The 25,234-nt window shown below is 36.9% G+C and overlaps 2 protein-coding genes across 2 annotated transcripts in view; both read right to left on the reverse strand.

The window, feature by feature from the left end:
• abcb8 (ATP-binding cassette, sub-family B (MDR/TAP), member 8) overlaps window positions 1-25,234 on the reverse strand; it is an 842,402-nt gene that overhangs the window by 486,815 nt on the left and 330,353 nt on the right. The gene's annotated exons all lie outside the window — the stretch shown is intronic.
• The window catches only part of LOC114653103 (ankyrin repeat domain-containing protein 7-like), a 71,530-nt gene continuing 59,895 nt past the window's right edge, over window positions 13,600-25,234 (reverse strand). The window contains exon 7 of the mRNA XM_051928773.1: window positions 13,600-13,796. Coding sequence (XP_051784733.1) covers window positions 13,600-13,796 — 197 coding nt within the window. The remainder of the gene's footprint in view (window positions 13,797-25,234) is intronic.

A 25,234-nucleotide genomic window follows, 5' to 3' on the forward strand; every position in this document is an offset into this window, starting at 1 on the left:
CATGTTTATAATGTCAAAAGTAAAAAAAAAAAAAAAAACACAGGAATAATGTACAAATAATGGGCATGATTTTAACCGGAACTGCACACAGCTGCAAGGCATCAGGACTTAATATTCTGGCACCATGTTGCCTTCATTTGTTTTTCATATTCCATTTTATTTTTCTTTTCATACTTCTTTTTTTCAAAACAAACATATTCCAATATAGTACTGAGGGGACAAGTGTTTGTCCCTACAGAAATGGGTGCAACACAGAATATAACTGTGGAGGAAATGTCAGTCCATAAGAGAACATACTCACATATAGCAGAACAATACAAATCTCCCATTATCTTATTCTACACATTTAAAATTTGTGAGGAAACTGGAATACCCAAAGAAAAAAGACATGGGCAGAAGGAGGATGTGCATGCTGTGCACATACAGACATGACCAGACCAAGATTAAGGCCCAGCATTTTCTGTTTGCCTTTGTAATTCTGAAACAAAATTAGAGAGAACACCATAAATTTTTGGGGACAGGCTAGATACCCAATTTAATAACGAAACCGAAAGTAAATGAACAAATCAAAAAGGTAGAGCGTCTCATGTCCTCCTAATCTTCTTGCTCAAAGGTTTCTCCTTTGTAGAGTTCTACTCTCAACATGAGCAAGATCCAACATGGTGAGTGATTTCAGGTGCCGGAGTTGTTCAAGTAGCTCTCAACGTGGAAGGGCTTGTTCTTCCGGAAACGTGCCAAAAGTGATGTTATGGTCTGCCCTGTTCTGCAGAAAAGAAAATAGATGTGATTCGTGACTGCATTCCTACCTACAGTCTACGTTTTTGCCTTGGTCAGGCTGTTTTGATGTTCACATGTGACACCAAGACTACAGGAGTATCCTCCTCACAGAATTCAACCCAAAACCTGAATTAAATTACTACTGGGAAGAGCCAAGTTGTCCAACACCTTCATCCTGCATTATTCCTGAAGTTATGAGTACCTGGACCTTTTTCCTCTCATGAACTCCTTCTCATCTAGCCTCCCAAGGTACGGTCAGCTCGACAATGACCATTTTATTCTCATTTGGGGACCGCAGGGTTATATAGGGCAAAAGGGGTGGTGACAGCTATACCTTTGAATGCAAGCTTCTTGAAACAATCGACTAAAAATCTCAAGTCTTCTCCATGCTGCAAAAGGGACTAAAGTTTTGTTGAGTCCGCTTTTTTAGCACTTTCTCCTGTTAGAATCATCAATTTCTGTTTCTCTGTATTTGCCTCCATTTTCAGGTTTTCAAGGTAGTTGGACTTGGTCATGCCCCCACCACTAAATGTACAAAATTGGCACAATATGTCACCCAAAAGACAATAAAAATGTCTCACCTACTTTGAGACTGGGCTTTGCTAATTGTTTATTATTATTGTACCCATTTTGTACATCTAATGGGGCCTCCTTTTTGTTTATTTGATTTCAACTGATCTGTCACTTTAGAGGCTTGGGTCACTATAATGTGGTTGTTAGGTTGCTGATTCTTGTGCCACATGACTGATGACAATATAGTGATTGTGTTTTAAAAGAGGCCAAACACATCCCGACTTTATTGCAATTTAAAATAAAAGATTTGTGAAATTTAGTTTTTGAGCTCACTTCTTATTATGAAAATTCTGTTTTTTGAGTCTGGATTTAATTTTGAATTTAGCACTGTCCCTTAAATCTGACAATCACTCCAATCTCTTTCTATTTTTTGACCTTGGCTACATTTGACTATCCTCTTGTAATGATTTTAATATATTAAATTGAAGGGTCTCTCAGGACTTCTATGGGAAAACCCCAGCACTCACAACACCTGGAATGGAAAAATCTAAACAAGTGAGTATCATTCAGTCCATCAGGTTTATCCAATTATCTGCTTAGTTGATAGCAAAGTTATTCTAGTAATCAATTTGCCTTTTTTACGGTTAGTTGATTTCAGAGTATGGCAGCTGTTTATGCAAGTTGGTGCCTTTCAGTTTCCATCTTGAAAACACTTCCCTTATTTACCACTAACATGCCAAAGGGCAGGTGATGAATGGCTATTAAGTCAAAATGGTGTGTTCGTTAGAACTTCTCATGTTCCAAGATGCACTTTTACTGTCTACAGCAGCATCAAACTCAGTTCCTAGAGGGCTACATTGGCTGCAGGTTTACATTCCAGCCATTTTCTTGATTAATAGCCAATTACGTCTGCTAATAGAACAGGCCTCATTTGTCCTAACTTTAATTGAGTTCATTTTTTTAAGATACAGATACTCATTTAATTGTTTATTTTTTACTTAACCAGCAGTCAAGCAATAATGAGATGTAAAGCAAACCAACAGATGATCAGTGAAGGGTCTCAAAGTCAGTTCCTGGAGGGCCACCATTATCGCTTCAACCAGTTTCTTAGTTAAAAGCCAGTTCTTTCCATTAATGAAACCCATTATTGAATTCCGTGACTTGTTAGTGTCCTCATTCTTCTAAAACCTAAAATATCTTTTCTTCTTGAGAGCACCATCTGAATGTCTTGTGGACCAGATCAGAACTATATTTCTCAAACTTTCACTTTTTTTTATTTTGAAATACTTTACTGAAGTAGGTATTATATGATGGACACGTATTGTAGGTGCAAATGGGATTAAGCAATACTGCTCATCTGTTGCCTCTCTTTGTCTCTCAGTATTGTTAGATTTCTGCTGAAAGAAAACAAATTAGAAAATCTACACATGGCATAACATTCGGGGACTAAGTTAACTGATATGAAAGTTGGAGCATTTCACCTTTTTTATTTACTTTATCCAAGGTTTAGTTTCTTCGTTTATTAAATATTTTTGTAACAATAAGTCATATTCAAATATAATGGCGATAACAGAATATAATGACATGTGTTAGTAGACTATATTTAATGCACGTTTTTTCATAGTCCTTTACAATTGAGTAAAAAATAGGTCACAATTAGGATTGTTGTGGCTCAATAGCTTTAATAGACAGAAGATTCCAATTCAAGTGATGTAACAAGCACCACAGATGCAATGTTTGCTCTGAGGGTGTTGATGGAGAAGTATAGAGAAAACCAGAAGGAGTTGCATTGTGTCTTTGTGGACCTGAAGAAAGCATATGACAGGGTGCCTCGAGAGTAGTTGTGGTATTGTATGAGGAAGTCGGGACTGGCAGAGAAGTACTGTATGTAAGAATAGTACAGAGTATGTACAAGGGAAGTGTGAGAGTGGAAAGGTCTGCAGTAGGAGTGACGGATGCATTCAATGTGGAGGTGGGATTACATCAGGGATTGGCTCTGAGCCCTTTCTTATTTGGACAGGTTGACAGACAAGACTAGACAGGAGTCCCCGTGGACTATGCTGTTTGCTGATGACATTGTGATCTGCAACAAGAGTAGGGAGCAGGATGAGGAGACTCTGGAGAGGTGGAGATATGCTCTAGATAGGAGAGGAATGAAGGTCAGTAGGAACAAGACAGAATACATGTGTGTGAATGAGAGGAAGGTCAGTGGAATGGTGAGGATTCAGGGAGTAGAGTTGGCGATGGTGGATGAGTTTAAATACTTGGGATCAACAGTACATAGTAATGGGGATTGTGGAAGAGAGATGAAAAAGAAAGTGCAGACAGGGTGGAGAAGAGTGTCAGGAGTAATTTGTGACAGACGTGTATCAGCAAGACTGAAAGGGAAGATTTACAGGACGGTAGTGAGACCAGCTACATTATATGGGTTGGAGACGGTGGCATGACCAGAATGCAGGAGACAGAGCTGGAGTTAAAGATGCTAAGATTTGCATTGGGTGTGACAAGGATGGACAGGATTAGAAATGAGGACATTAGAGTCGGCTCAGGTTGGACGGTTTGGAAAGAAAGTCAGAGAGGTGAGATTGCATTGGTTTGGACATGTGCAGAAGAGAGATGCTGGGTGTATTGGAAGAAGGATGGTAAGGATGGAACTGCCAAGTAAGAGGAAAAGAGGAAGGCCTAAGAGGAGGTTTATGGATGCGATGAGAGAGAACATGCAGGTGATGGGTGTAACAGCAAAATGTAGAGAACAGGAAGACATGGAACAAGATGATCCACTGTGGCAACCCCTAACGGGAGCAGCCAAAAGAAGAAGAAGATTCCAATTCAAGTGATGTAACAGTGGTATCCACTAATGTGCGGTAGTGGAGGAAGGTCTGTTAATAACTATTGTTCAATTTTCTTAAACATAGCATTTCTGAAAGTATGCCCAATACAGTAGTACCAAATATTTAGCAAATAAAAATAACTATTAATATTACATGACCAATACTAACATAAAATCACTATCAATATTACCTTATTAAAGGAGAAAAGCTACTGAAACAAGTTCCCAATGTAGCAATAAATGTTAATTAAAACACAATAATTCTTTAAAATGATATAGTTAAGTAAAAAAATTGGAAAGGAACTGATTTATTATATAAAGGGAATATGAAATTTGACAATTATATTAAAGATTTTAATTCCAGCCTGAAGACACATGGGGAGCAAAAACAGCTCTGCAGGTACAGGTATGCCATATACTGAGCTCTTCCTGTTGTACGTTAAAATACTAACGTACATAATAATAACGTAAGTAATATTCAGCATAGCACAAACTGTAAACTTGCCGTGTCCTTGCTATTAGTAGCCAGCTCACTGGTTTCATGCCTGTGGCTCTGATCATTACGTGCAGATCAACTGCAGCTCCATTTCTAAACCCATCCTATGCTTATATCACTTAGGGCAGCTACAAATTTTCCATTTATTTAATTAGTTTGAACTCCATTTAGCTGCAAGTTGATAACATTGGTTCTTTACATTTATAGTCTGCAGATATATTAGTTCAATCAATTCAGTCTTATATATGCTTACATAATTGCGTTCACTTTCCATTTATTTCCAGATAAGTGACTTCTTTTTTTTGTATTTCTATGTTTAATTTAAACAGCAGGAGAAGGGTGCCACTGCATGAGATGGTTGCATGCATGTACACGCACCCTCTCTGGCATCTTTTTTATTTGCACTGTGCATCTAAGCACCTGTCAGGCAAGTAAAAGAGGTAAATATAGAAAATATGCAAGTTCCACCTACCATTATAAAGGTATAATTTAAACAAACAAATTTGTACTTGAATTTACACAGATTGTTTTTTCAGTTTCAAGACAAATGAGTTTGGATATTTCCCAGTGCTTTATAATGGGAGAGTTTGAAATTTTAAAACATTGTACAGTACAATTTATTTGGAATATCTCAAGGAAACAAAACTAGAACCTGAACATTAAGTTTGTCACATTTTAGCAAAATTAGTTTACAGGGGACCAAGTTCCTTCACGCGGACAGACAGACAGGCAGACCAACGTACATAGCTATTGCAGTAATCATCATATGTGAATGAGCTTAAAAAGGATTAATCAAGAATCTAAAAAGCAAGTCAAATAAAACTAAGACAACAAAGTGTCCATCACTAAGGCCTTGTCACATTACACAACTTTTACAGTGATTTTCGTTGACTTTTTTAATATAATCTTAATGAGTCAGGGGAAGTATTGGCACTGTTGTGACTCGCAAATGTGTAGTGTGACATACCCAGCAACTCAGTTTAACTGAACTACTATTTACCCCGACAAAATCAAAGAGGTTGTATTAAGTTGGCAGGTACATTGTGCATAAGAGCCGATAAGCAATGAGTGCTTACCAGGAAGTACAATGCATATAATGCTGCAAAGAGGAATAAGGTGTATGGGTGTTTTGGGCCTCACAAACAGAAGAGACACTTATCTGTCTGATGTTTCATATCTTACGCACCATGATAGAAAGGAAAAAAGAAATAGAATGCAGAGATTGTCGTACCAGACATCGGTTCTGTTAATGACGGTCAGAAAAAAGGCTGAGCTCACGACTCTTTGGAAAAGTGAAATTGTGCTAGAAAGGCATTATGTAGTTGTCTAATTTGACATCCTCATCCTATTTGTGTAAATGACAAACTCAGGCATCAAGATCACTTATCGAGTCTGACATCACTCCGATTAGAAATCATGTAATGTGACATTGGCTTTAGCAGAAGTGATTGGTTAACAAGTAAAAAAAGTAGCTGGAATGAAATCTTGTAACCACTGTGGTCCTCCATGATCTGAGTGAGCAGCCCCCTGTTCTAAAGCTTCTAATGTCAACTGACTCCGAGAGTAACTAAGAAACACAATAATGCAAGGATCCTCTAAACCTTATCCTATAACTTCTATCTATCGATATAGTGTCACACACATGCACATGGGGGACAGTTTACAGGCTCAATTAATGTTATTCGTCAGCCACACCAGGGGTTGGTGCTCCTACCTGATCCTTTCTCCTCTTGTTCCTCTGCAGTGCAGCCACAGACCCGGCCTCTCAATGACATCACCATTGGCTCACCCACTGTTGACATCACTTCCGGAAAACCCTGATGACCATTTCTGGTACCCAGAATTCCCCTTCCTGCAACATCAGTTCCTGTTTCGGCCGTCCTGACTCCACCTCTTCCTCCTATCCACCATATTTATACAGCAGTCTCAACTTGTTAGTTTTTCAGTTGTGGACTCTGTTTTTTTTTTTTTTTTGTTTTTTTTTGCTGATTTTTTTCAGTATATGGTGTGGTCATCCCCAAACTTTTTTCTGTCAGCTGCCTAACTCTTTATCACAATAGATAGATAGTTATAGAAAATCTTTGATTTTTCCAGATTTCCAGATAGAAGAATGCCTTTCTTGAGTAGAAAACAAAATCAGAAGAAAGGGAAAGAGAAAATAATTAAGTCAGAGACTGAACATAAGGAACACTATTTAAAATTCAAAGGTAATAATCAAGCAAAAATGATAAGAAGTCTATGGCCTTACTTACCCGTCTGCCCCCTGGCTGTCACAAAACATATTGGGTAATTAAAGATAAAAAAGAATACCAGATCAATACATCTACAACATGAAACTGGAAAAAGAAGCTCCCTAATAAAGAGAGAAGAACATGAAATATTATAACACTCTTTGAAACTCATTAATTACGTTTAGGAGGAGAAAAAAATACTTGTAAAATTAGATACAAGCTGGTTAAAAAGAAAGCTATGCACTCAGACCTTACTGCTTTGGAATTCAGAATGTGTCTTGTCTCCATATTCGAAAGAAAGAAGCCACCCACACAATCTACTGTGCTGTACAGTACATCCGAGTACAACAGGAGACACAAAGAAAACAAAGTTGGCAAAGAGTCAACAATCAATAATTAACTAATTCATATGAAACATTAGATTTAAAAGAATATAATTATTTTTTAAAACAATAAATACTTAAGGTTTCAGTAGAATGTGCATCAGTTAATCCCAAAGCATAGAAAAATAAGAGATCCTAGAGAATATTAACAGAAGAAAACAAAGAAGCATTATTTTAAGTAATAGCAGTGAAAATGAAGAAAAGTCAATAAAAGAAAATGTAGCAGGAAGAGCAAGGACTGCTCTGCAGGAAAAATAAGAGAACATTTCATTTGACTTAATTATTTTGTTAGTCAATTATTTTCTTTAACTGCATTCCATGCCAAGCACATTGTAACTATTGGACTTGAGTTATTTCATGTAGTTACGAAGTCTGCCATAGTTGAAAACGACTTGAATGAGTGCCATTATTAATTTCCTTCTTGAAATTGTACTTGATAGCCTGAGTGACTGTATATTTAATAATTTGCATGCTTGCTTGAGCTTGGATCTCAAAGTATTTGCTTAAATGTTACACCTGGAAAAGTGCACTCTGAGTGCATATTGACTCTGTCTGTTGTCAAACACTGTTTTTGGTGACTAAAGCTGCATTACATATATATAGCTTTATGACTGTGATTTGTATTAAACATACTGCATTAGTTTTGTCTCATTTTAAAATATGAATCATTCAAATGCACATACTTCAGATTTGAAATATATTTTGATTTATCATTGTCATTGTAAATAAAACATTTTACATTCATTTGCAGCACTCACACAGAGAGATCCACAATTCCAATCCAGACAAAACAAAAAGAAACATCACACTGTTAAAGCTTAAGTTTGACATTATGTACACAATACAATGAGATTCTTAACCATGGCTTTTGTATTTTTGTTATTCAGCTGGTGTCCATGGGTCTGGTAGATCCTTAACATTATTGGACTTTTAAAACAATCAAAACATAACATTTTATGTTAAACTACTTAGCAGATGTTGACTTTATCTCAATTACAAGAAATATAAATAGCAAATATGTTTAATATTTACTATTTACTTCTGGTAGATCACATTTATCAATGAAAGTGCTATTTGATTCTTGTGATAAAATATGACTTTTGTGTAGAAATTATTAATAATCAAAACATTGGTGGAATATATCATATTAATCATGAACAAAAATAAATGAGAACAAGGTTTCTTGAGCTATTAATATTTATTGTTTTGAACTGGACAAAGTGTAAATACAGTGTTATATTTAAATAACACAATGAGCTTGGTAATGAACACAAATTCATAGCATCTTTGCACCACACAAAGAACAAATTTTTACTGTTTTGGCATTGCAAACAAATGTTTTGGCACACAATGCATGCTAACTGTGTCTTCCTGTCCCTTTTGGCTTCACAAACATTGCAGTACAGTATTTCCTCTTGCAGCAGCCAATAATAATGAAAATGCTGGTTAGTTGTAGAAGTCTGCTAACATCTTTGTAAATGTCTCTATTCCTCACACACTCACACAAACTATATATATATATATATATATATATATATATATATATATATATATATATATATATATATACACATAACACAGTACATATATGTATGCTCTGAATTTGAGGTCTTACCAATGCCTTGTCCAGCTCTTGAAGACAATGTAATTTCCTCTGGAGCTTTCCTGTGTTCCAATTCAGATTCAGTTCCATTCAGATGACAAATGCATTGTAAGCGCACACATTGTTATCTTTCAGCCAGTGTTCCTCCCCTTGTTTTATTTCAGTTTTGTAATTTTTTTTTAATCATTTAGTGAAGTTAATGTTTGTTTTCTTTATTATCTACATTATATACTATGCCTTGGTTATGTTCAATGTGTTTTGTGTGTGGTTCCCCAAGAGGCGGGACTACCTGCCAAGCAACACCAGGAACTGCTCTCCACTCTATCAGTCCAGAGGGTCTCACATAGTTCCTGGTGGTTCATTGTGAAAGCTCTCTGCAGTGGATGAGTTGTTGTTTTTTTGCTTTTGCCTTGTGCTTTTTTGTGATTTCCTGGATTTTTTTAACCTTTGCTTTGTTTTTGACCATCGCCATTGATTACGTATTGCTTTTGAAATTGCCTTTATTGGCATGGTAAGGCCTTTGTGTTCTTCAGAGCTTCACAGTTTTGTTCAGAGCATTTTTGTTAAAAATAAAAATTGTATATAAATTCTCCCAAGACCTTTTTGTGTTTAGCCAGGGATTGTTGATGGTGCCCCCAGTCCCAATGGACATTATTAGAAGTGGTTTGGAACTTTTGGGAATTATGTGCTTTGAACACCTATTTCACGAAACACATTCAAGATACTGAGGATTATTAAAAGTGGCCAGTATAAGGTTCTTCTTTGTATCTATAGCTACTCACCAACTTCTCCAAGTTATCTATTCTTTTTTTTATAACACTGTAATCCATAATGATTTTCTTTTTATGATAGTCCCCACCTCAGATTCTCTAGTCGCTATACAGCCTTACTGTTGAGTACCTTGTTTTTTTTCTTTTTTGAAATCTAAGACAGATGTGTCTGCTGTGAATAGAAAGTTACTTGAATTGACAGGGCTGCTCTTTGTACTTATCAGCTGAAGTGGGAGCTCTGACTTGTTTTTTCTTATTGTTCCTACCATAGTCAGCTTTTACTTCAGGAGCTCCTGTCCCAACTTGTTCAAAGTAAAACAATTTTCACATGTAATATTATGACAACGGAGTCCCAATGTCATGTCCAGGACAACCCACGTCCCTTGTTTTTTCTCAGGGGCATCTCAATTTGGTTTCTCAATATATACCTACATGTTCCATGCATATCAGGGTTGATGGCGATGGAAATGATTGGTCTGATGGGATTAGGTTTGGGGTACTTGGAAACAATGCCTCTAAAGTTTCATTATTGTTGTTTTACAGACAGTTTCTACACCTGTATTGCTCCCATCGATATAATGTGAATATGTTGGAGGGGATCACAGTTTTTACTTAATACAATTTTGTCCCTTCACATGACCATTGAATTTCAGATGTATTTTTTTTTTTTATAATAAACACTGAAAATAGGTTTCATAGACCTGACCGCCACACAAGGGTTAATCACCTGTCTCGCACTAGTTATAGTACAGTAAGTTACTACGAGCAGACAATGAACACAAACCATACATTAAATACAATATCAGGCCATGAGCAAATGTTAGAAATACACAACAGGTATACTCTTGCTGTATTCAGCCTAGGTGGCTATTAAGCAACCTTATGAACTGTGGATAAAAAATTACCCTGAATCTAGGACTGGAATTACAAATGGGCCTGCACTATTTGTCAGAATGGGGGCGAGAGAAAGCCAATTGTTTAGAATGGCTGATGTCTATAAGGCTGCTGTTACCTTTTAAGGCAGCATGTGTGTATACAATATGTCACAAACAGAAGACAGCTGTGTGTCAGCAATACTCTTTGCTAATGACACAAACTTCTGCAGTGCTTTGTGAACCTGTGCTGAGCAAGTGCACTACAGGGATGTTATGCAGCCAGTAAAAAGACAAATGTGCCCCTATAAAAGGTGGTCAGTATAAACTGACACATGCAAGCATTCCTTAAATGTCTGAGGAAGTAAAGCCTTCTTGACAGAATGCAGAGAGGTATTTTTATTCACCTTTGGTCGTCAATGATGGTGACTGCAAGAAATCTAAAGCTGTCAACCACTTCTGATGTAGATGAGAGATTTGTCTACCTTCTAGTTACAAGTATGGTTATCTCCTAGGGTTTCCTGACATTAAGGAGAGGCTGTTGCCCTGGAATCACTGTGTGAGAGAATACATCTCTTTTGTTGACACTATCGTTAATTGCGATAATTAGGCCTATGATGGCGGTATCTGCAATTTTAATGATTGACCTGTGTCTGGCCTTACTGTCAGAGGTAATCAAGAAGTACATTAGTATGCTCAATACACAACTTGTGAATTAAGAATCAACTGTAGAGAAATTATACAGCTAATTCCCCATGTGCAGAAGTTTAACAGTTGAGAAATCCAAAATCTTTTTGTAGAGGACAGCAGAAAGTTGAATTTTTAGAAGCTTGGACATTAGCCTTTGATGCCACAGTTAAACAATGTTAAACAGTGAACTACAGTTTATAAATAGTACTCGGAGATACAAATTATTATTAAATAAATGTGCCAAGATTGAGATATAGAATCCTTTGAGGACTTGTGGCAACATGCAAAACAGAGGTAAGTCTTAACTATTTGAAATATAATGCCTAATGGGTCTACTTTTACATCATTTAGTGCAGGAAAAATTGTTGTTTTGGAGCACAGCAAAGCCATAAATGATTAGACACTAGAACCACCATGTTTATTTTAGAATGTTTCTGCCGAGGCTACACAAAATTGTGTCTGAATCCTTTTGTTCTCACTAATGGAACTCATCAGCTTGGAAATTTGATGGGCATTCCTACTGCCCTACCTGCAAAAACCACAGGCAGTTTAATGCAGCTCATGTGAACGTAAAAATAAATAATTTGTTAGCACATACTGTATATTGTTTGCATATACAATATTTTAGTTCAAATGTTAGCATATATTTTCAATCAAAAAAAATTCCAGGTTTGCCCTTCAGTGTTAATATTTATTGGTGTAAAGCAAAACTACATTTTAAACAGCTGGGCACCTAAATAATGACAAAAGCAAAAACCTTTTTTGTTTTTGTAGAAATAGTTTAAAAATTCACAGCTATACTCACATGTTTTTGTAGATATGTAAACATTTGTAAACTACAAGTGACGTGTAGGCTTTTTACAAAACAATCTACATCAGCAGTCAGCACAGATTCTTGCCATCGTTATCGTGACACTTCCCACCTAACACTGTGTTGTTCTGCCAGGAGCATGAGGGACCTGAAGGGATGTTGTGACACGAGTGGCTTTCCAAGGTCACATTGCTGCTCGGTATAAAACTGCTTCAATAATAATCGTAAAGTGCAAAGCACTTTTCAGTTAGCTGGAAACAAAAAGTAATGAATGATGTAAAAACTAATATTTTTATGTACAAAAAGTATATACAAATAATTTTAAATTACAGACATACCTACATTTTTCACATAATTTATATGTACATGGCAAGTGGCACAATGGATTAAATATAAAATGTTCACATCAGTAATCCGCATTCATTTTTTAAGCATCTGAGCAAGCTTCCCCACCAAAAATGGTAGCACTTCATTAATTTTTGTTTTATTGTGTGCATCCTCCCTCCTAGCACTGCCTCTACAATACCAGTATTGGTATTGGGGAAATGGGATTATTGGCCTCTGAGAAACCTGGTTAATATGTGGCCATGTAAACCCTTAACCGGGTTACTGTTAAAAAATTCTATAGTCTGCGCATGTCCAATGCACTCTGTCTGCTTGTACACACACTTTTAGGAGACACATGTCGACAAGTTCAATAAAGTACATTTACCAGAGGCAAATGTTCAGGCAATCGCATCATTCCTTTTCCTGCCTGAAATAATCTGTTTCAACATTTCAGAAATCACCAAATTTATGTTGATGAGCTGTATGTCCAGTGTTAAACTCAGAAACACAATCTCGAGAACAGTAGGGTAACATGTTAAGAGTAACGTATGTTACGCAGTCTGATCCCTTTTTAAAGTAACCTAATTCAATACTTATCTTACTGAATTAAAATTACTTGCATTTTTTATTATTCCAGCAGCAGTGGGTGTAAGGCATGAAGCACTCGTAATGGGTCCTTTGCAGGGCCCAAATTGCACAGTCAACCAGAAAATAGTTTGCTGCATGCAATCTGGTAACAGACAACTATAAAGCATCAGTTTGACTATGCGTATTTATAAAGAACATGAAAATTATCACAGATATCATGCTAATTTTCAGAATAATGATGGTTGATACAGCAAAATTTTTAACAGCATGTTTTGACAAAGAACTTCAGATTACTTGCTCATGTACAGTTGACATAGATTTTTTAGAAACAGGGTTCTGCCTTAACCGGATTATTCACCTTAACCCAGTTTTTTATGTGCATGTAAAGTCACCAATTGACTAGATAATGTATTCAGCTAAATAACTGTGGTGTTTAACTCCCACAAAGTCTGAATTTTTAATTTTTTTTAAGTAACATTTATTACCTTTAGATCATAAAGTAACCTTGTTTTAAAGACCTTTTGCATAATACACCCAATACCAAAGTGATTTTGGTTTCACCCTTTTAACATTGTGAAAAATTGTCATTTTTTTATCTTTTTTAAAAAGTAAATTCATTTGCATTAGATCCCAGAACACCATTATTTATTCCTGGCTCCCAAGTTAGTGCTGTGTCTGATCACTTTGAACCACAGAAGAACAGAACAGCTACCTAGGAGGATCTGCAGAAGCAAGAACAGGGAGGCCTGTCCAGTACGGTCCATCTAGAAACAGATGTCTCTTCTGATCAGGCGACTCTGGATCAAGAAAATGGGCAGGGTAAAGACAGTTCAGTTGTGGCACAAGGCAAGGAATGAGCACTGCCTTCACAAACAGGCATATGCTACACATATAGGGCCAAGACCCTGGAAAGTGAATTAAAAAGAGGAAAGTTCATGTCCTAAGACACTCATATGCACTGACTGTTTAACAGGCTTAATTTAAGAGGCAAAAAATTTATTAATAAACTATTCTTTGGGATTCCTTACAATATATGCATAGCACTGGCATTTCATTAATTTCACAAGAAGATACCTAGGTGCATAAAATCTTGTCCGGCATATGTTCTTAGCTCTCAAATTGTTACCCCCACTCAAAATCTATTAAGTCATCATTACCTAGCTTAGATATTCTGCAGGTCTTATTTATTTTTTTTGCGATCAAATTTTTATTGCTAAAATGGAAAAGGAACACAACAATAATCGTCGTATAGCGGGTCCGTGGCTTTAAAAAAAAGGGCCAGGTTTTAAATCTGCATAGCCATGTCGTTCTCCGTGGGCGCGATTGCATGACCGCGGGGAGTTAATGAGGTAGTTGTAGTGAGTCGCACCTGCACGTGTTGGTGCGTTTGTTCTCAATTACTTCATTGGCTTCCTGCGGCATGTGATTAAGGCGCTGTGGCCACGGAGGCGAGGGTAGATGGGGCTATATATGGGTCAACACCAGAAAAAGGGGTGGGGGGACAGATAGATAGATCAATCGAGAGATGAATAGAAGGAGATGTAAATGAAAGGTTAGAAGACATGAAAAGGCAGTCTTAGAAGGCCGATCTGGCCACCTGGAAGGCGGAGCAGTATACGAGCTGGGGCCTCACGAAGGAGCGTTTGGTTGTGGCGCTCTAGGGGCTAGTTCGCCCCACTGAATGTTCGAATGAGTGGGGTGAGCAAGGCAGGTGTCCTCCCGAGGGATCTCAGGAGCAACTGCGGGAGTGCGAAGGATGAAGGGAGGAGAGCCGACCTCGGACGGTCTAGCAGTGACGTCCGTAAGGAGGCCAAGACGGAGGTTGGCCGAAGGAGCTCGTGGCTGTTGGGTCTCTGTCGGCTACGCGAGTTATGGGTTAGCCAGGGCGAAAGACAGATGGGGTGCGTCGAGATTGGGATGAGAGAGACTGCATTTTAACCTCAGATTTTAATGGATTTATTTATTGATGGTTTTTATCCCCACTGGACATTTGTTTTTATGGATTTATTTATTGAAACTGATGCACTACACTTTTTGTTTGGACACTGTTTTGTTGATTTTAATAAAAGCACTTATGCACTTTTTGGAAATATCCCCTGGCTTCATTTGAGAATTGTCCTCATATTGTCAGCTCATCTCAGTGACATTACCGACGGTGTCGGGTTCAGAGCTCCTGGAAAGCGTTGGAAGCATGGCGCGGACCCGTAACGTCACATTATGATGCACTTTAAGGCCGCCTTCTTATTTGTGCTGTATATGACAGTAACTCGCGTACCACCCTGGCTGAGAAGTACAGCACTAGTTTATAACTACATTGATACAGGACTACATTCATGCAACAACTGCAGAACATTTTCAGTTAAGTTTATTTAAAAAAAACATATGTCTGGCACCTTTATAAATTTAAACAGATTTTTTTTAAAGCATATCAGCCTCACCAGAACTGCTGCATCACCAATTTTGAAAATTACTGTGGTATACTAAAGTATCAAATTATCAGTTAGGACTTAAACGCTGAGACCAATTGACAATGAAGCAGATTATTACACAATTTAGAAGCCTTTCAGCAATCACCTCTTCCTTCTTAGAGTATAGTAGCAATAGTGCCCCTTTGGAAGTGTAGGAAGGTCTATGATTTGCAGTCACATTTCAACATGATGACCCAAAATAAAAGTATATTAAAGTTTGTTTTTCTTTGTAGAGATAGATAGATAGGGCATATATATCATATGTTCAGAGACAGAGAGAAAAGGCACTATATGTAACAGATAGAACTTTATTTGTCCCCAGGGGAAATTTGGCTTTTTACAGTGGCACTTAAATAAATAAATACATACATAAATAGATATATATATATACACACACTTTGGTCTGAACATAAACTAGAATGACTATAAAGCAACAAAATTAAAAAGAAAGAAAACTTCTGACTTGGCAGTCCCAGTGAGGCATTAAGCAGGCATATTGCTGTTGGTATAAAGCAGCCCCAGTAGCATTTTTTTGACCCACTTCCACAAAACAAGTTACTTGAGGTACAAGTAGGACTACTAGAACCTTCCAAATTCCATTATATTTCATTTTTTTAATATTAGGTGAATACAAATTGATCAGCTATGTTTTTCTAAATATACTTTTCTTTTACTCTTATGCTTTTAGTTGCTTCCAAAGACTTGAGAAGTTATAGTAAAAACATAGACCTAATATTAAGACTACTTAAAAATAATGTTTTTAAGCAAAGATTAAATTTTTATAGTAGTGTGAATGACAACTGTGTACTCTTTTTTGTCTTCTATTAGAAAAGCCAAGCAAAATGACACCTTTTATTGGCTAACTAAAAAGATTACAATATGCAAGCTTTCCAGGCAACTCAAGCCCATTCTTCAGGCAAGATGTAATTGATTACATCTAATTATAAAATAACTGTAATTGATTACATGTAATTGCTAACATCTTGCCTGAAGAAGGGGCCTGAGTTGCCTCGAAAGCTTGCATATTGTAATCTTTTTAGTTAGCCAATAAAAGGTGTCATTTTGCTTGGCTTTTCTCTACATTCATAATGGCTAACACGGTACAACACCCTAGTACTATTGCCTTCTATTAGTTTAAAAGGAGGGATAGGAATAAACAACAAGAGGTGTTGTGGGTTTCTTGAAATGGGAGAGTAAAATGCAGAACTAAACAGTGTCCAGAATTGAAACATCATAACAGACAATCATAGTCATCTTGTGATGGGGCTACATGGAGGAGTGGTGACTGGAGCATGTGAAGTTACTACACATCAAGTAGGCAGAACTGAACTGCCAAGGCATGTGTTATAAAACTGGTGCTTTCACCACTCACCATCAGCTGACTGAAAGCAGAAAAAACAATGTGTAAATTACTACAGAGGTGTTTTATTTAAGAATGAATAATGAACGTGCCAGAAAAAAAAGAAAGAAAGAAAAAGAAGCGAGTTTAAAAGTGAAAAATAATTGCAGTGAAATTTTAGCAAATGAATATCCATTTCATTGAAAATTAAAAATATTGCATACACACAATAAAAAATGAATGCATCTTAGCAGCTTTGATAACTCTGTGGTAAACTGGGTATTGTTTTATTTATGAATTTGAACTGAAAATATAATAAAGCAAGCCTCTATGATTTCAATAAAGAAATGAAAAAGACAAAGTCCCCGTGGCATTCTGGGATACAAACAAGTCTTATTTACATATTAATGAGACAGCATGACTGTAATTCTTGTCATACAAGGAGAAAACTTTGATTAATTCACTAATAGGCATGGAGATTCACAGAGTAAATTATCTTCAGCCAATGCAATAGAGGGGATGCCAGGAGAAACCAAATGTGGTATCAAATTATTCTTCGATTACCTTTATAGGTCATTCAAGGTTTAGCAAAAAGATACTGTGTTAACTCTATAAACAGTTAAATTCAAGTTTATGTTACTGTGTAAGATTTCAGAAATGTAGAAAGAAATGGAAGGTTTTATAAAGCATCAAGAACTGTGAAATGAAAAGTGCTGTGCTATTAATTATAGCGACCCATACAAAGAAAAAAAAATCACTGACCACATGAATGGATGACATGTGTGTTATGTGACATGAATTACAAGATTTTTTTTTTTTTGTTTTCCCCATGGACTTTTTCACAACATTTGCCACTGTCTAGTACTGGTCACCTATTGATCCCATTTACAAAAACATGAGCATAAATAATTTTGTTAGCCTCCACTAGTAACTGCATGGTGTAAATAACATAGAAATAAATCATTTTTGGGTGTAGAATTCTTTTAAAGCAGACCATTATACGTCACGCTGAGTTTGACACTGGCTTAACCATACATACATACAAATTACGAGACCGTGTCACATTCGGGGTTAGCACCATGTAGACTAATAGGAGGTGCCACCATGTTCTAGAGTGGCAAACTATTGACATCATATGGGTTGCTCTTGTTATAAAATACATCAGCATCTACAGAAAAAAGCCTAGGATAAAAACACTCATTAAACAAAATGGTAATGAAAATACATCACAAAACTAACAACACTAAATAATTATTCAGACATTACTGCATAAACAAACAGGACAGCACCTAACATGTTTGTGAGAGGCTTATGATATAATGTTAATTAATTTTTCATTTATAAATCTTGGCTGACTTGGTTAAAAGTAATAAGACTCCAGTGCTAATTTTTTGCAAAACTTTGTTATGGGAAAAATAATGGGTATATCTGGGCTTGGGAAGCAGTTTATTGCTCAGACCTATTAAAATAAATATTAGTGAATGTGTTAAGTAAATATCAGTAAATCTATCTTAACATTTCAGACTGTTTGTATTTTAATCAATTGAAGTAGACAGATGGATGGGAGGGTCCAATCCAAAGCCGGTATTCTGCTTTGTCTTCTAGTTCAGTGGTTCCCAACCTTTTTGACAGAAGGACCACTTTATTAGATGCAAATTTTTCCACGGCCCGGTCGGGTGGTTGGGGGGGGGGGGGCAGTTTTACACACAATTTACATAACATTTCTATTATTAAAGTTATTAAGCAGTTCGCATACGTTTGCAATCTGAGATTTTCTTCTTTTTTTGCATATAACAAAGACATATGCTTTACATTTGCCAATCCAACAGATTGCACATCACAAACATTAACACTGCAATCTTTTTTTCGTGTCTGCCGTTTCTATAGGAGGGTGACAATGAGTTAAATTCCAATGGATGTTTTTCAAATGTTGACAAGCAATAAGCAAAAGGAATCAATGAAAACCACAGACAACAAAAACAGCAAAAAAAAAAAAACAAGTACGAGGAAAGTTCGAAGAAAAGAGATTTTTTTACAATGTTTCTGTTTGGGGATCGTTGTGCAAACGTGCACAACTGAGCTGCGACTACAGATCTAACTGCTCTGTGGATGATTCGTTCAAGCATTTCAAGGTCACTTCGTTGTAATGAAAGCATCTGTTGAATGTACTTCGTAGTACAGTAATCCCTCACCTATCGCGGGGGTTACGTTCCAGAGCCCCCCTGATAGGTGAAAATCCGCGACGTAGCGACCTATATTTATTTTATTATTTATACATATTTTAAGGCTTTATAAACCCTTCCCACACTCTTATAAACCTTTCTCACTCTCTTGTTAACCTTTCCCACGCTCTTATAAACACTTCCTATGCTCTTAAACACTTTCTACATTCTTAAACACCTCAGACCAACACTGCACACTGCACGCAGCGATCAGACGTCAATGTGTCTGCACTCGCTTTGTGAAGGGGGGCAGCTGAACTCACGCTGAGCAGAAATGGACTTTGTGCTGCTTCTGCCAAAATGCCTGCTTGTCGCTCTGCGCGTTCGGAAGGAGGAGTGTGTGTATGTGTGTGTGGGTGTGTGAGAGCTGAACTCACCTTCGCTCAAACCCCCCCTCCCCTGAAGCGCAATACGCTCCTGCCACTTCGCATTGTCAAGGGGGTGGGGAGCTGAATGAACGCTAAGGAGAAGTGGACTTTGTGCTGGCTTTGTGCTGCTTGTCGCTCTGCGTGTCAATAATTTTAAGCCTGTACATCACCAATTTTCCTGTCTCACCGTCTTGTCTTGCGTGAAGTTAAAATGTTTTATAATAGTGAGATGTTACTCATATCCTTAGCCCGACATCCACATATCATATGTGTTAACAAAGTGTGTTTTATAAGTTTACATGTGTTGAAAGCATGTGGGATGGGTATTTTAAGACTTAAACTATAAAAATGTTTATTTATATGGTCTTTCTATATCGCGGATTTTCTCCTGTTGCTGATGGGTCTGGAACATAACTTCCGCGATAGGCTAGCAATCACTTGTATTTAAAAACCCGCGAAGTCGTGAAACCGCGAAAAGTGAACCGCGAAGTAGCGAGGGATTACTGTAACGTGATTTCTATAGACTCCTGTCATATGGGGAAACTGTCGGGACCATAAAAATACGTTGTTGTAATAGTCTCTCACCTCGGTCTCTCTCCTCTCCCTGCACCGCTGCAAAGCCCCACCCGCCAAGCGTTCTGAAAAGTCTGAGTGAGTCGCCGTTGCCAGCAGTTCTCTCGCGGCCCGGCTGTCAGACGGCTGCGGACCAGTAGTGGGCCGCGGACCGGGGTTGGGGACCCCTGTTCTAGTTCTTCTGAGATAGACTCTGACTGACCCTAAAGTGGGACTAGAACATGGAAGAATGGACAGACCTAGACTTATAAGATCAAAATTATATTACTCAAGGATAAAAACTAAGGATTTTAAAACAAGTCATAAAATTCATCAGATATGCTCATAAAAAAAGACAGTAGTCAGATGTTTCAAATAAACCCCATTACTAGCAATCTTATCTTATGTTTTTTAAAGTAAAATTTATTGTATCTGAATTTTGGTGTGTTTATGCATTAGTCTCCTATTCTTCACAATTAAAAGAGAAAAAAAGAAGAATATATAGTTTCTATTATTATTACTTTAAAACGTAGTAGCAGCAGAATGTCTTGATATGAATGAATACCCTCCCACCTTCATCATGGCTGGAGGGACATTTCTCACTCTAATTTTTGAATTTGAACTCTGCCACCTTTATTTATGTGTTAGATAGAAGAAATTTTCTCCAGCCACAGAACTAATGAATTATTCCTTTACCCTGCATTAGAAAGCTCACTAGGCAGTCTCATCTTTTCAGAGAGACATTTTAGTTTAACCTTATTTTTCATTTGATTAATAATGCCTTATATTTGGACTACTTAAGCAGTTTGAAGCAGTTTGAATGATTTGCTTTAGTTTATCAATTGAATCAATGTTTTTAAAATAAGTTATTTTATAAAAACTTAAGGAAGAAGAAAAAAATACTCCCTGAAAATATACTAAAATATTTAATTTGTTGGCAGGTTAACACCCCAGTAATTAATAAAAAAAATACAATTTTGCACAGAGCAGTAATTCTTGTAGTGATTTTTATCAGTGATGAAATTGGATTTCCGGCAGACATACACATTAAATTTAATGGGCTGTTTCACACTCATTAGATGCAAAGATGCTAAACAAAGAAATTACAAAGTCAGAGTTGTTAGTCAATAGCTTGACACACACTACATTCTGCTATGTTTCACTTATTTGTACAAAATAAACTGCTTTGAAATTGTTTGCATTCAGTTTATTTCTACTTTCCTCAAACTTAGCAACCCATTGTACATATTCACATGTTTTGTAGTCATTATGGAATTTAGCTATGAAGAAAATAACATATTACAAAAAAAAAGGATATTTTAGGGGGGACCCAAAAATCTCTGGAACTGGTCAATAACAATAACATTTATTTCTATAGCACGTTTTCATACAAATGATGTAGCTCAAAGTGTTTTACAAGATGAAGAAAGAAAAAAGAAAAAATATAAAAATAAAATTAGGCAACAATAATTAACAAAGAATAAAGTAAGGTCCGATGGCCAGTTAGGACAGAAAAAAAAAAAAACTCCAAAGGGCTGGAGAAAAAAAACCCAAAATCTGCAGGAGTTCCGAGGCCATGAGACCACCCAGGCCTCATTGGGCATTCTACCCAACATAAATCATCTAAATTAGTCTTTATGGTTTTCAGGCTTTACGTGGAGTATTTAGACGATGACGGTCATGTGGACATCTGGCCTTCAATCCATCAAAGTTAGGACTACATGGTGCTTTGATGGGGTTGTGGGAAAAAAAACAACAGAGAAGGTAGAGGTTAGTACGGAATTCGGAGCCATGGAAAAAAAAAATAATTAACGGCATATACAGAATATCAAGGTTAAACTAAAATTAAGTATGAAAAAGACATGTTAAAGTAATGGGTTTTTAGCAGTTTTTTTTAAAGTGCTCCACTGTATTAGCCTGGCAAATTTCTATCAGTAAGGCGTTCCAGATTTTAGGTGCATAACTGCAGAAGGCTGCCTCACCACTTCTTTTAAGTTTAGATCTTGGGATTATAAGACGACACTCATTTGAAGATCTAAGGGTAAAATTTGGAGTATAAGGTGAAAGGCATTCCGAAATATAGGATGAAGCAAGATTATTTAAGGCTTTGTAAACCATAAGCAGTATTTTAAATTAAGTTCTAAATGGCACAGGTAACCAGCATAGTGACATCAAAACTGGAAAGATGTGTTTGGATTTTCTTTTCCTAGTTAAGATTCTAGCAGCTGCATTCTGCACGAGTTGTAACTGATTGATGTCTTTTATAAGTAGACCCAAGAGGAGTGCATTACAGTAATCTAGTCGACTAAAAACAAATAATTTTTCAGCATCTTGCAAAGTTATTAGGGATCTAACTTCTACTATATTTCTTAAGTGAAAAAATGCTGTCCTAATAATCTGGTTAATATGTGATTTAAAATATAGATCAGAGTCAATAATTACCCCTAAATTCTTTACCTCTGTCTTGACTTTTAAGCCTAATGGGTCAAGTTTATTTCTAATACCCTCATTATATCTATTTTTGCCAATCACTAAGATTTCTGATTTCTCCTTATTTAGTTTGTAAAAATTACTACTTATCCGTTCAGAAACACAATTAAGACATTGTGTCAGTGAATCAAGAGAGTCGGGGTCATCAGGCTCTATTGATAAATTCAGTTGTGTGTCATCAGCATAGCTATGGTAGCTCATGTTACCTCTCTCATTACCAGAGAGGCCCACCCAATGACTAAGGCAATTTTTAAGAATATTGTGATCAATGGTATCAAATGTGGCACTTAGATCTAAGTGGATGAAAACAGATAAATGGCCTCTCTCTGCATTTACCCGCAAGTCATTTACTACTTTAACTAGCGCAATTTCTGTACTGTGATTTATTCTAAAACCTAACTGAATCTTGTGAAGAACAGAATGTTTACTCAGGTGATCATTTAGCTGCATAATGACTGCCTTTTCTAGGATTTTACTTAAGAAAGGCAGGTTAGAAATAGGTCTAAAATTTTCAATAACATAAGTCGAGAGTATTTTTTCTTGAGCAGGGGTTTAACAACAGCAGTCTTAAGACAGTCTGGGAAGACCCCCGTATCTAATGACGCATTTACTATGTCAAGAACACTCTCAGCACATCGGATGATACTTTGAAAAAACCTGTTGGTATTGGGTCAAGGATGCTGGTGGAGGGTTTCAGTTGTGAAATAATTTTTTTTTATAAATAAGGTAAATATATCTTGGTGAAAGAATGTAATTTGCTTAAAATGGAATACCGGGGTTTAAGAGGATCAGTATTGGGGGATGTACTATATTATTTCTAATGTCATTAATTTTGTGATCTATAATAATAAAAGGCAAAGCCCTCACTGACTCACTCACTCACTGACTGACTCACTCATCACTAATTCTCCAACTTCCCGTGTAGGTGGAAGACTGAAATTTGGCAGGCTCATTCCTTACAGCTTACTTACAAAAGTTAGGCAGGTTTCATTTCGAAATTCAAAGCGTAATGGTCATAACTGGAACATATTTTTTGTCCATACACTGTAATGGAGGAGGCGGGGTCACGTATCGCGTCATCACGCCTCCTACGTAATCACGTGAACTAAAAACAAGGAAGACATTTACAGTACGAGTCACACGCGGGAACGAAGGTAAATGACGTTAAATTTTTGACTGTCTTTTAATACTGTGTGAGCATACATATTAACACATGTGCAATTAAACGTATGCATTTACGGGGTGATTTCTGAGGCTTAAAAGCTCACCTTTTATCAAACGCGGGAAGAAAGGTAACTGACGTTGTTCACTGTCTTTTAATACTGTGTAACCATACATATTAACACATGTCCAATTAAACGTCTGCATTTACGGGGTGATTTCTCAGGCTTAAAAGCTCGCCTTTTACTAAAAAGGTAAATGCAAAACTATTTTCAATCAGTTTATTGAAACGCTCCCGTTAAGGATTGCAATAACATATTCGCGAGATAAAAGAACGAAGTAGGGGGAAATGGAGGAACAGCCGCAAAAAGCGAAGAGCAAAAAATTAATTAAACAATTGAGAACGGAGCGAGTTATGCATACAAGCATGTTCATAAGGGAAACAAAGCACGGTGTAAAACGTAAGTTTAAATTAAGTTTATAGAAACGCTCCCGCTGCGGATTGCAATAACATATTCGCGAGATAAAAGTTTAATGAGAAGACACGAGGTATAAACGAAGCACACGCCGTGGCGCAACGTTAGGGGCAACAGTTTCAACCATTCTATGATCTGCTTCTCGCAACTGAAAGACGGCACATGGCGGATGTTAGCCGACTTGCTGACCGCAACGTTAGGGGCTTCAACTATGGCGCTGACGCAACATCTCAGTGCCAACACTTTGCAGACTGTACTTAAAAGACACGCCCTCCTCACTGGACAGTTAAAAACACCAATCAAACTAACGATGACATCAAGTATTACCCAATCAAAAGTAGGAAAGGAGGCATCTTCATAAAATGTGTGTGGGATGATTTGCATGAGACGCTGCTTTAAAAAAAAAAATGATAAAAAAAATATGGGATAAATCCCGTCCAGTATTGATTCAAAACGGGACGCGCAATTTCATTCTCAAACGCGGCACGATTCCGTATTTTAAAGGACGGGTGGCAACCTTACAGTGCCAGGTAACCACCCATACAATCAGATTGTGATTCAGACTAGGAATGCAATGAATGTAATTACCCCGATCTACATACAAGGCGAAAGTCTTGCAACATTCAAAGATGATGGTTTGGGATAATTAGTACTTATTAAGTACAACATGGAACATAAAAGAGCTTATGAAGCCTTGAACCGAAAAAACCAAGATCTCAGAGATCGTAAAAAAAAAAAAGGAGGTAATGTCGTTTTACTCGCTGTACATTTTAGTCAAACATTACCAGTTATTCCACGAGGGAGACCAGCAGATGAACTCAACGCGTGTTTTAAAATCCATGCTTCTCCCACGGTCGGTTATATGTCGCGTGTTCTCGGGTAGGTACACCAAAAAATTTATACATTTAAGCATGTAATGGGCAAAGAAAAAATGAGGTATACCCGAAGGCACTGCAGTAGTACTCAATGTAACTTTACTTCTTAAATGTTAATGTTTTACTGTTTAATAATTTATACGCTACTTATATATTGTTCAAATTCTTTTATCAAAATACCAGTGACAGCGCAATGCACGATAACATGGAGTGAATACACCATACGCATCTGCCCACGGCCGCCCTGGTATGCGCAGATAGGAGTTGATTCTAAAATAAAATAAACATAAAAAGAGTAATACATTCATCACCCATAAAGCGGATAGCAGACGTGACGTATTATATGTGTACCACATTTCAAGTCAATACGTGAAACGGTTTGCAAGCTACAT

The sequence above is a fragment of the Erpetoichthys calabaricus genome, chromosome 6, assembly GCF_900747795.2.
Source record: "Erpetoichthys calabaricus chromosome 6, fErpCal1.3, whole genome shotgun sequence".
Taxonomy (NCBI): Eukaryota; Metazoa; Chordata; class Cladistia; order Polypteriformes; family Polypteridae; genus Erpetoichthys; species Erpetoichthys calabaricus.